Genomic DNA, 13,061 nt, shown 5'->3' with positions numbered 1-13,061 from the left:
TTCCCATCCACCATCAGCTGATACGCTTTCCCTCAGCGTTGTAGTATGCGGTGTGGTCCTGAATAGGCTGGAGGGAGGGGGGGGTTTTGTATAAGTATTCTTATGAATGCAAACCTTGCTGTTTTAAGATCTTTGGGGACATATAGCAATGTCTTATGTTGTCATTGCCGGCATGATGTTTTCCAATGTTCTACAGATGTCTGGAAGAGTTATGGGCTCTGTCAAACATCTGCCGGTGTTGTCAACGTTTGGCTGTAGAGTGCTTCTGCCAGCGATGCGTTGAATGCTGTGTGGAGCTGTTTTTAATCCCAGCAAGACCCACAGTAATTCCTTTCTCCAACTCTTGTATTGATATCTGGCGGTGAGTGCTGATTTGAGGGAGCGGTGCAGCTGCTCCACCACGCCATTCCCTTCTGGGTTGTAAGCTGTTGTGTGAATGAGTTATGTCCCAAGGCTTGTGATGAGGGAGCTCCACAAGGTGGATTTGAAGCTAGCTCCTCTGTTCCTTGTTATGTATTGTGGTACTCTGTGCCTGCTGATCCAGTTTATTAGTGCTTTCAGCCAACTCTCTGCTGTCTGCTGGTATTGCTTCTGGTATTCCTGTCGATGATTGTGATGAGAAAGTCTATGTGGATCAGTCGTCGCTATGTTATCTGGAATTCTCCTACACCCGTCTCTGTGTGCCTCGTTATATTTTTATGTTTGGCATGGGAGGCATTTTCTTGACCACTTTTGATGTCAGCTTTCATTCTCCACCAGATGTCCCAATGACAAGGTTTGGGTGGTGGATCTGCCTGATGGGTGGGACAAGTTGTGAGTGAGGTTGAAGGCTTTCTTTCTCAACCCCAAAGGTAAGGTATAGGCTAGGGCGTCTGGTACTCATCTCGCAGGTGATGATTCTCTCTCTCTAGTTGATGAACAGGTCGCTCCATGTAAGGGCAGGGTTCTATCGCCAAAGTTGCTGTAGGTCTACGTCATCCTTTTGAGCCGATGCTAAATTGGGATATATCCTGATTTGGAAGGTTTCGATGGAGTTTCAGGAAAGAGCATCTACCACGTTGTTGGAAGAGCCCTTTAAGTATCTGATAGTGCAAGAATGTTCTGCTATCGATGATACGTGAAGCTGCTGTCTTTCTGACCACCCGTCTCCACTTTTGGTGAAGGTGTGTACTGACGGTTTGTGATCCGTCTGCACCACAAACTGTCGTCCTTCTAGCACGTGTCAGAAGTGGTGGATGGCTCTGTGGACTGCCAGTAACTCTCGGCTGAATGTGGAGTACTTTTGTTCTGCTGGCGATAACTTCTTGCTGAAGAATGCCATTGGGCAACGACCATTGTCTGTGTCTTGTTCAGGTACGCGCCCGTTGCTGTGCTACTTGTGCCCATCATTAGGGTGAGGGACCTATGGGGTAAAGGAAAGATTAGTGTGGCAGCAGAGGGGATTTGCTTTTTTTTTTTAGCTAGTGTGCAGGCTTTATCTTGTTTTCATAGCAGCATAGCTTTTTAGGTTTTCCTTTTAAAAATTCATATATCGGGGCCATTATTTCAGCAAGATTTGGTATAAAAGGGTGGTAACAGTTAATCATTCCTGTGTATTCTTGGACCACTTTGATTGTTGTTGGTTTCAGTAAGTTGGTGATTGCTGGGACCTTCGTTGGGAGGGGCCTGACACCATCAGGGGGTTATTTGGTGGCCCAAGAATTCCCACTACTAGTTTTGCCCATTATGATTTGTCTTTTTGGACTATACAGTAAGTTCCTTTTCTTCAAGTATTTGCAGGACCTGCCTGATGTCTCTCATGTTGTTTGATGTTTGGGCTGAATGAGTCTACGTAGATGGGTAGGTTACCCAGGATTTCGACCATCAGACATTGGAAGGTCACACCCGAGTTCTGAAGGGGCCGAAGCAGCTGTAGTTGAAGGTGTATGTGCTGCAGGGGGTGAGAATGGCTGTTTTTTCTGTCCTCCTTTGTGACCAGGACTTAAAAGTATCCCTTTAACAGGTCGATATTCGTAAATATTTTGGCGCCTTCCATCTGGTTGGTTATGTTGGCATATGTTTGGCATGGGGTACCTGTAAGGTACTGTCTTGATGCAGTGTCTCTGGCAGTCGCGGCAGGGTCACCATATGCTGTCAGATTTTCGTACCATGTGCAGGGGAGATGCCAAGGGGCTGGAGGCTTTTTGGCATATTCCATGTCCTGGAAGGCTTGTTTGGTGTGGTCAAGTTTTTCTGGGGCCAAATGTCTAAACGGGTGTGCACTGGGGGACTTTCGGTGACTGTGTGGTGCTGGAAGTGAAGCTTTGTGGGTTTAGTCAGGTCGTCCTTAAATACCTCCTGGGGATTCCTGTAGGAGGCAACTTATCTCTTGTTCTGAAGTCAGTGTGAGTAGAGCTACGGGGGGTGGGTCGTGTGATCAGGTGCTGTTTCGCTGTCTACCGGCATGTGGGCTCCTAGAAGTGCAATTGTTGAGCTTGTCGAGACGAACGTCCAGTTGTACTGCATCCTGCTGAATGACTCCTTCATGGTCCTTTTCCCATATATTTTCAGGCAGCTCTGCTGTCAGTGGATGCCTGTAGGGTGCTGGGGGTTGGACTGAGGTATTCATGCAGGTTGGTTGGCATGAATGATTTGAATGCACAGGTGTCGACCATGAACTCTGTATTTGATGATTTGTCTATGATGATGAAACACAGTCTTTTTGCCTGTACCAGGAAGAAAGACAGCGGAGAGCAGGCGCAGTGTCTCTTATGAGGCAACCATTCTGCCCATCCCTGATGTTTATTTTGTTGGTTCGCTGCTGTGACCCTTCTACATATTTTTTGACATGCAGCAATCATTTTCACATTTTCAGGCTTAGCTTCCAAACCTTCAGTGGTAAACAAATGCCCTTGGGGCATTATTCTGTTTTGGACTTGTATTTTGGTTTGTTTCCACCTGGAGCTCCAGTAGTCGTGTATGGGGGTGGCGTGGCCCTCTGGATCATTGACGGTCTGCTGCTGTAGCTGTGGGGTGGCTGCTGCTATGGATGATTGTATATAGGCTCTGTCGACTTGTGGGGCAGGTGGACGGCATCGACTGTCTTCAGGAAATCATCAAGGTCCTTGGTTGATGCGTTGGGGATGGCTGTGACTGTTTGGCAGGGTAATTTTGTAAGTATGACCTCTCTCACAAGGTCCAACATAGTTTTTGGGTGGCTGCCTGTGGCGGGGATCGTAATTACCTGCTGTAGTTACTTGTAGACATGTGTCGGCTGCTGTCTCCTATTGCTGCCCCTCCATTGTCTAGGAATTTCCTAGCTCTGAGGGCAGGTGGCATGCTTAAAGATGACCTTAGTTGGGCCTTCAGGATTTTGTAGGCGACAGTTGTCTTTTGGTCAGCGAGCCATTCTGTGACCTACTTGAAGACGTCATCTGGCAGGAACTCAAGGAAGGCGTTGGTTTTATGGGATGAAGAGGAGCTCTGAAGAACCAGGACTCTGGGTTGTGGATTGTGAAGGGTGGTAGGTGTTGTCGCTGGGTGGGCTGGTGCTAGCGGTGGCAGCGTTGGTCATCTTTGGGGTCACCAGTATAACATGGCAAGAGTAAAAGACAAGTTCAAGGTATTCTAATCTGACAAAATCTCTGAAAGGTCAAGAACTGTTGTGAGTGGGAAAGTAGCATTTGGCATTAGAGGAAAACAGAGGGATGTCTATATACAGTCAGGTGTGTTTTCTCCCACCTGAAGAATGGTTAACAATTCTGTATACAAATTAGGAAGGGGTTTCAAATACATGTGTTTAGAAAGCTGGCAATGTCTTACATACATTTGTAATTACAGCTCTGACAGGGACAAAGTACTTTCTGAAAAGTGAAAAAAAGATTGCTTGAATCAGGAGCTCTGGATCTGTGTTTCCTGAGTCTCAGTGCGTCATGTAGATTTTTGTTTTGAAGCGAGGATGGCCTGAGGGTTCCAGTGACAGCTCTGGACCTTACAATATCATGTACCTCCATCTGTGCCTGATACAATATATTCTCAGCATATGCTGCTGTCCTGCAGAGGGAGGAAGACACAGAATCAGTCTACCATTCACACCAATCTTATGTCCTCTGAGTATCCAAGAGAGATAATTTTCTGTTGAAAAGGAGCTCAGGAAGCCAAGAAATCTGTTAAGCAACCAACCAACCACCACAGGTCCCAAGAGGAAGGTGTCCATGGACTTGTGGGCAACAAGACACCTGCTTTCATGACATTATTTTGAAATGCCAAGCAATCTCTCAAGCTCTTGAATTGTACAACTATTAACCTCACTAAGGCCTTTGTAAGCTCATTTGATTGCTGCAGATAGCCAGAGTGTTCCTAACACCTTTGTGTGGTTATTTTAATAAAAAGATGCTGACCCTCTGAGCTAAGACATTGGATCCTTCTTAGATAAGTACTTTTTTGAAATCTTGCTATAAACTTGTTGGTCCCAACAAGAATGAGAGAGAGAAAGATACTCAACCCTCTGAATACCAGACTGGACAAAACACACTGCTGAGGATAACAGAAAGACTGTCTCCAGTGTAAAGACACTGTTCTACAGCCTACCCCAAAAGGCTCATCATGAACATAATGACTTGCTGGAGCCAAGATCCTTGTCTTTAGTATGATGACTTTAAAGCTAAGAAGCAATAGTATTTTAGCAAACAGAATACTATGATGAACTGGTCTAGGTGAAGGGAGACAAGGATTTGCAAGGTTTTTAAACCTGAGGAAGACCTCTTCTGATACCAGTCACTGAAGATGTATGCCACTTCCATTGGTACAACAAATTAGCACAGAACTGTGATAGGTACCTAGATGTAGCATGTACACAGTCCTGTGAGAAAAGCCTGTTTCTCAAGGGAACTACTGGATCATCTCATACATGTAGCTGGAGGGATTGAACAGCCTGAGAACGCCTCTATATTTGAGGCTGATGAAGGAAAGTGGGCCATAAAAAATCTTTATGCCCCCACCAAGAGACCCAGTTGATTAGGAACTAATCAAGTACTCAACTAATCAAGAACCACCTGGATTATTCTGCAACCCAGTGTCATCTACTCAATCACACAATAGACCAGACAAACTTGGAAAAATATAAATGCCCAGATTGTCCAAAGAGTGTTGGCAGGAATCTTGCACCTCTGCCAAGGTATCTGGCATGGGAGACCAGAACACCAGGAGGTTACTGTTTCATCATGTAGTAAAAAGATCTATCATCAATGTTCCCCAAGCCTCAACCAACCTCTCTATCACTTGATTGTAGAGACTACACTCTCTACTTCCTGGCCCTGTTGGTTGTGCCAATCTGCCACTACATTCTTCTTGCTCAGAATGTACCTATCTGGTGCCTCAATGACATGGTAAACCACCTACTTCTGTGCTGCTTGCCAACAAAGAGTGGTAAAGAGATATCAGCAACCAGACTCCCACCAGTATGTTGACATATGCCATTACAGTTGTGCTGTTGCAACAACACAACTGCAGTGGTATTTGTCAACAAGTGTGCAGGGGACCCTGGTGTTTCTCTACTGACTCCATGCTGAGTAGTTTCTGGTTGAGGCATCAAGAGATTCCCCTATAATCAAATCTACTTTTTCAGCTACACATACAGAGTATCCTCCAGTAGTCATTATCCCTCCAGCTATGTTTTTGGAAATTAACCAGCAGGTTTGAAACAGGCTTTTCTCATAGCCTGAAATGGCCCTGTGGTCTCAGCTAATGTGTACCAAGGGAAGTGCTATCTGCTAATGATTGGTATTGCAAAAGCAGCTTCTCAGAACACAGACTTCCTCGCTTACCATCTTAACCCAGAGAAATTCCAGGTTATTCTGAGCCCCGGTGTTGATCAATGCTTGATTCACTACATGATGATATTCACTACATGATGATCAGACTGACAGCAGAAAAGGTAAAAACATCCAGGTTGTCCCAGTGGTGCTAACAGAGATCTAACAAGGTTTATCAGAACACTAGGAGCTTCATTTTAAGCTGTTAGATTAACAGGTAGATCCTGGATTTCCCTAAAGCTCTACCATCCTCTCTGTCACTTGGGGTGAAGAAACCACTTCATCTTTACTACCCGACCCTGTTGACTGAAGTGATCTGACACTACACTCCTAGTGTTCCCAATGTACCTGGTTGATAACTCAGTGGCATGGTGAATTGCCCAAACCTGTTTATCTTGTCAATGGGGAGAGAAGTGAAGGGATAACAGTAACCAACCCCCACCAAAACACTTATTGACATATGCCACTACAGTTGTGTTGTTGCTTATGATGGGCAAGTGACACGAGCAACAACAACTATAGTGGCATTTGTCAGCAAGTGTAGTGGAGAAGATAATATCCCTTCACTCTCAGCTGGCAAAAGAGATGCAGGAATGGGCAAATTGTCATGCCACTTAATGTTGGCCAGGCATATTCTGTGCAGAAAGAATATAGTGGTAGATCAGCTCAGCCAACAGGGCCAGACAGGAACGATGAAGTGGTTTCTTCACCCTAAGTAACAAAGAGAGGATGGTAGAGCTTGAGAAAAATCCAGAGATCAGCCTGTTTACCAAACAGCCTCCAGCTAACTAGGAAGCTCCTGTGTTCTGATCTTCCTTGCTAGATCCCTGTTAACATCACTGGGGCGATCTAGATGTTTTTACCTTTTCTCCTTTCAGTCTGATCATCATGTAATAAATCTACCAATGATCACACCTTGGCTCAGAATAACCCCAGAATTTCTTAAGGTGGTAAATGAAGAAATCTAAATCCACCAGAAAGAAGCAGCTCCAACCAGAGGTAAGGACTGCTTCTAAAACACCAGTCACAGTAGATAAGTCACATCCCTTGGTACACATAAGCAGAGACCAACTGAGGGTACAGTGGCATTTTGGCAGAGACCAACTGAGGGTACAGTGGCATTCTGTGCTCAATGAAAATCCCTATCTCACAGCAGCTGCCAACTCTCCTGAGACATTCTGAACATGTACACCTTTTCTTATTTGATTCTGATCTATATTGATCACACTGGGGCTCAGAATGGCTGTGGTGGTTCCTTGTTAGCCCCATGCCGGTGGGTTGGCTCTCTCAGTCAAGGCAACCCCATCCCCCTTATCAGTCACATGTATAGAGGTATCTAACACAATTCCAGGCATGTTTCACTGAACAGTCTTATCACACACTGTTGAATAGGATGCTATAGGAATCATTTACTCCCCAGCTCACCACTATATCCAGAAGCATGACATTTCTGAGTGACAATTCAACATGCCAGTCAGCTGAGAACAATCTCCCACTTAAGGAGTGAAACTCTACACTTAAGGAGGTAGTTTGTATTCCCATAGGAATGAACTTCAATTTTCTGTAAGTTACTTACAAAGAGCACAGGATTGAAACATTTGCTTATTCCAACGTATAGTCACACATGCATTAAAATCTTAAGTGGGGACAGTGATTTTGCATGATAATTAGTTGGGCTCAAGGTGATTATCATAAATTTGAATATCTGATCAAGGGTGAAGGTAGGCACCCTATCACAAAAAAAAATGTGGAAAAACAAATGCCAAACATCTAGAGCAACTGTATGTGCGCCTCTGCATGTGTGAAGACATCTGCATGTATGAGTATATATTTATGATTACCAGTGTCATAATGACAAGTTACTTTCATATTTACCAGATATGGTAGACGCAAGAGATCCTGACGATGATCCATCGCCCTCATATGCATAATTTCTTAGGTCTTCCCCTGGTAAGTGGTGATGCTGACGGTCGGTGGGTACCACCAGCGCAATATCTTTACTACCATTGACTCTGGCGGAGGTGATGACAGCAGCGCTGACTCCACTGCTGATCAAAGCATTACCTCCTCCTGAAAATTTAGTTAGTTAGTTTACAGTAACCATTTTTTTGTCATAGTCATTTCCGTAGCAGGAAAAGGCAATTGCAAACAAAACTGAAATATCCACAAAGTAGAATAAGTGAAAAATAGACCTACTGCAGTGAAGCAGTATTTTAACAAGAATGGAAGTCTGAGCTGTATTTTTATTGATATCAATAAAGAATATCTAATATTTTGCTTAAGCTCTGACTTCTCATTTCTTCTTGTGTACCCATGTTAAGTATCTTTCCTTTTATCCTGTTGCTTTATGTCAAACCTTGACCTTTTTCTCATTCTCTCGATGTATGAAGCCCACATTTGACTACATCACCCTATTGCCCCGTCCCTTATAAGATCACATTAAAACTAAATAAAAAATACCATATTCAGTCATTCGGAAGAACTAAAGAAAGAAGAAGAAGAAAGGATTTAAAAGTTAGTAGTAGCAACTGACCTTTGGTCTCCTTGGCAGGTTTGGCCCGAGAGAGTTGGAGCAACTCGAGGAAGGTGGTGTGCGACTCGTCCCCGGGTCCTTTTCTCTTGGTGGTCGTCCCTTTGGCTCCGCCCGTTTCCTTCCATCTGCTCCTCAGCCCGAGGAAAGTTTCCTTCTTCTCTGGGTCGAGAGTCATCACCGATCCTTTGCATCCTATTTTGACGGCTATTACGGAGTCCTTGTCCCGGCTCTCCTCCGTCTCCTGGCGACCCAAAGCCCTGGCTGTTCGTAGTCGGTGGTGTCGTAAGGAGATACACACTCCCATGACAACTGGAAACAAGTAAAGAAACAACCCATGTCCAAATAAAACAGTAAAACCTAGTCCATGTTGTTTCCTATATCAAAGTACCTCGATCACTTTGAAAAATGTGTGTGTGTGTGTGTGTGTGTGTGTGTGTGTGTGTGTGTGTGTGTGTGTGTGTGTGCGCGCGCTGAGAGGGGGGGAGAGAGAGAGAGAGAGAGAGAATTATTTTACTACTAATCCTAAGCTATTCTTTTTCTCTGCATTACATTTGTGCTACCTTAATGTTTGAATTTCCTAACTTGAAAAGAGAGAGTGAGTTTTAAGATGATTCTAAATCCTCTTGTATACAATCACCTGTCTATTCTGCGGATTAGATTTCGAAAAGGCTCATAGGAAATGCCAAACTATGTACAGTGTTAGTAACAACATTGAACGTACTGCATCTGGAGTGCCAAGTCTCAGAATACTCTTTTCCTTTCCCGAGTCAAATGACTGGTTCCTTATTTTTTGCAATATTATGCAGCTACTACTCTATGGGTGCATAAAGTTACGTATTCGACTAAATTACTATATGAATAAATGGAACATACACATTTCACTATATTTATGAAAAACATAATACACATTATTGTATTTGTGAATGAAAAATTATACCCACAGGTCATCTAGACTGTAATATATAATGTGTAAAATATATGTCTGCACATGCAGGAGTAACATTTGCATCTGAACAGAGAGGCGCGAAGACGAGAAATTTGCAAAAGAATGACGAAAAAGCAGAGAAAATCTCTTCATATAGAAAGAGCCATGTTTACCTCCCCCATCAAACCAGAACAATAGCGGCAGTTACCAATGATTGGTTAGTATCAGTTCTCGACATTAGTTTCACACAATTTTCCAGGTAGGGACTGGAGCGCAAAAAAAAAATAATAAATAAATAAAATAAATAAAAATAAAAATAAAAAAAAACAAGAACACAGCCTGCAAGAAAAAGGACCCACATAGCTAACCCCAAATTAGTCCACGATCTGACTTCCAAACACTTGATATCTCGGCGAGAGAAAGAGCGAATGAGAGTAGCCGTCAGTTCGGGGTAAAATATGGTTCTTTGATGTGGTCGTTGGCGAATTTTGTGGAAAAGGGGAGGGAAGAGAATGGAAAAAGATAACTTACGAAAGAAATGGCTACGAGACGGAATTGAAGGGCACATTTATTTCCTAAGGGGATCACCGATAGAATGTTAAGGCTAAGGGGGCCTAAAAGGGGAGGAAAATATCGGGAGAAATAACTCACCTAAAAAGAGGAGTGACAGTGTAACGGCCGCTATGGCTGCCGGCGCGGTGAGTGGGTGGCCCACGCTAGAGACTTTGGTCCACTCACAGTTGTCGCCGATGTGGTTCGGTCCACAGAGGCACAAGTAGTCCGGTCTTAGGTCGTAGCAGGTTCCTCCGTGAAGGCACGGCTCTAACAGACACTCGTTGATGTCTTCACACGCAGATCCCACCAGATGACGTCCTGAACCGCAACTGGAAAACAATTTGGAAAAAAGTGGATATTAATATACACAGGGACTGCAGTTTTTATGCCATAGGTTTAATTTCGAATTTCATGTTTTACAGTCTTGATTTTATTGTTCGAGAGCTTCTCGTGTTTAAGTCTGTCGGAAATTAATACCCTCAAAAGATACTTTAACAAAAGGGATTCTACTATACACCGGTCATAATTTTGCATGATTATGTGACAAATTATATGTATTATCAATCTATCTGTACCTATATATTTATAAATCTAACTTTAACTATAAATGTGTATAATATATATATATATATATATATATATATATATATATATATATATATATATATATATATATATATATATATATATATATATGAATGTCTTTTCCTGTAATACTACAGTGTAATATGAATATAAGAAGGCCCATAAAACACTATTTAAACGTTGAAACCATATATTTTTGGCACGTTTTAAATAGTGTTTTATGGGCCTTCTTATATTCATATATATATATATATATATATATATATATATATATATATATATATATATATATATATATATATATATATATATATATATATATATATATATATATATATATATATATATATATATATACACTGTATATATATATACACATATATATAAATATTATATATAATATATACTGTATATATATATATATATATATATATATATATATATATAATATGGTTTCCCTTTTGGGGCGGGGTTCCCGAAAAAACTGACTGACTAATCACCGCTACACACACATAATCAAATGCTGAATAGTGGATGAATTCCACGCAGACTTTCAACACTGGCCATTCCGTACACCTATACAGAAGGCTCCTCACCAGCACGAAGAACCCGCTGATACACAGCTGTGCCAGGCACAAAGATAAATAGACAGGAAAACATGCAAATCCTTCAAAGAACACATCATCTATGCTAATCTTTCGCAAGATGCGAGAATCACCAACTAACCTGCAAGAAGGCTGCGTCCAGGAGGCGTGACAGGAGAGTGGGGGATCACAGGTCGTGTTCAGACATGAGGTGGGTGGGTTGCAACCCTTGATGAACCCATCTAAGGTGGTCACTTGGCCCCAGGTACTGCCGTTGACTGCAGGAGGAAGCGGCAGTTGGCGATCTGACACTCTCAAGTCGTCTATACATGCTGGGGACAACACGATACATACGATATGCATTTTGCATTAATGTACTTTAATGGAATCCACTATGTACACTAATGGATTCCACTGTGTACATTAAGGGAATCCACCATGTACATTAATGGAATCCAATATCCCCTTAATGGAATCCAATATGTACATTAAACGAATCCACTATGTACATTTAATGGAATCCACTATGTACATTTAATGGAATCCACTATGTACATTTAATAGAATCCACTATGTACATTTAATAGAATCTACCATTTACATTGAGGAATCCACCATGTACATGAATGGAATCCACCATGTACGTTAAGGGAATCCACTATGTACATTAAGGGAATCTGCTTTGTACACTAAGGGAATTCACTTTGTACATTGAGGGATTCCGCCATGTACATCAAGGAAATCCACTATGTACATTAATGGAATCCTTTGACACAAATAAATCAAGTTAAAAACAACTGAAGAATGTGAGCATATTGAAAAAGGAAAATAACATTCAAAATGTGTTCTAAACATATGTACACTTAAATGACTTCGCAGGTAAAACTAACGGAAAAATGCGAGTACAGTGAATAAGGAAAATACATACTTGGGCATATGCACATTCATAATGGATCGATCGGTTTCTGTTTTTGTTGAACACTGATATGAAACTAGAAAGGTAAGTTTTGTGAATTCGTATGTATGCATGTATTTGTGTGTGTATGCAAGCGCGTATATCCCGTAAATTTTGTAGTACTCAGTTTTACACTATGTGTTACTACGAAAATAATGGCGCAACGTACCAGCTTCTTTCTAAAATAATGTTAAAATGTAAATGACTACGATATATACATACAAAAAATAATGTAAAATAAGATACAGAAAACTACGGAATGAAAAAGTTGAAACTAAATCCCAATGTTTAAATTCTCTAGCGGTTAACTATTATCATTCCCACTAGTATCCAACTCGAAAATCTCATTCACTCACTGTCTTGCAGGTCCTCTCCAACGGTCACGAGTTTGACGCCCAGGAACTCGGGAAGCCCGCCGACCGTCACTCCGTCATGCTTGTCAATCTCCAAAGGCATCGGCGGCCCCGCCATTTCCTCTTGGAGAACGGGCCTCCCCGGCATTAGGGAGGGGATCGATCTGTTGACCCGCCATTCGTCTCCTCCGTCGACGCTGATGAGGAGATTGTGGCCGTGCCTTTCTGCTCTGATGGTGTGCCAGTGGCCATCTCCTACAGGTCTGGCCTCGACGCAGGCAACCCTGGCGGCCCACCCTGCTCCGGACACTGACGCGCAGGCCACCCCGGCTCTAAGCTGAACGTGGAATAACGAAATTGATAAGGATTGGTAGGATTAATTAGGATTCATATGAATGCTTGGTCGAACATCAACAATTCACCAGATACTAAACTGACAAGGGGAAGATATTGATGAAGAGAATATGAAACTATGAAAAAATGAAATTCTGATACGACGTTTTTGCTATTAATTTATACAGTCTTCCTTACACCACAGACGTCATATGGCTGACAGAAGGACGACACGAATGAAGACAGATGTTTGAAATTTTGAAAAAAGGAAAATAAACGAATATTCCGATTTTATACAGCTTTGTATACTACAGATCTCACGTGATACTGTTCTGACAAGGTGGAAGACACGATAAAAACGATAAAAAAAATTGAAGGTTGATAACATGACTTTGCTAGCATTTTATAGTCTTTCTTATACTAAAGATGTCATATGGCAGATCAAC

At 42.2% G+C, this 13,061-nt stretch overlaps 1 protein-coding gene across 2 annotated transcripts in view; it reads right to left on the bottom strand.

Annotated features, from left to right (window-relative positions):
• Nucleotides 1-13,061, bottom strand: part of LOC136833746 (neural-cadherin-like) — a 60,414-nt gene that overhangs the window by 1,657 nt on the left and 45,696 nt on the right. For both annotated transcript variants that reach the window (XM_067095971.1, XM_067095972.1), the window contains 5 exons: nt 12,286-12,619; nt 11,117-11,306; nt 9,902-10,134; nt 8,326-8,634; nt 7,668-7,862 (listed from right to left, as the gene is read on the bottom strand). In XM_067095971.1, coding sequence (XP_066952072.1) covers nt 7,668-7,862; nt 8,326-8,634; nt 9,902-10,134; nt 11,117-11,306; nt 12,286-12,619 — 1,261 coding nt within the window. The remainder of the gene's footprint in view (nt 1-7,667; nt 7,863-8,325; nt 8,635-9,901; nt 10,135-11,116; nt 11,307-12,285; nt 12,620-13,061) is intronic.

The sequence above is a fragment of the Macrobrachium rosenbergii genome, chromosome 52 (assembly GCF_040412425.1).
Source record: "Macrobrachium rosenbergii isolate ZJJX-2024 chromosome 52, ASM4041242v1, whole genome shotgun sequence".
Classification (NCBI taxonomy): domain Eukaryota; kingdom Metazoa; phylum Arthropoda; class Malacostraca; order Decapoda; family Palaemonidae; genus Macrobrachium; species Macrobrachium rosenbergii.
Note: the sequence above shows the minus strand (reverse complement) of the source record. Positions and strands in the feature narration are given on the sequence as shown.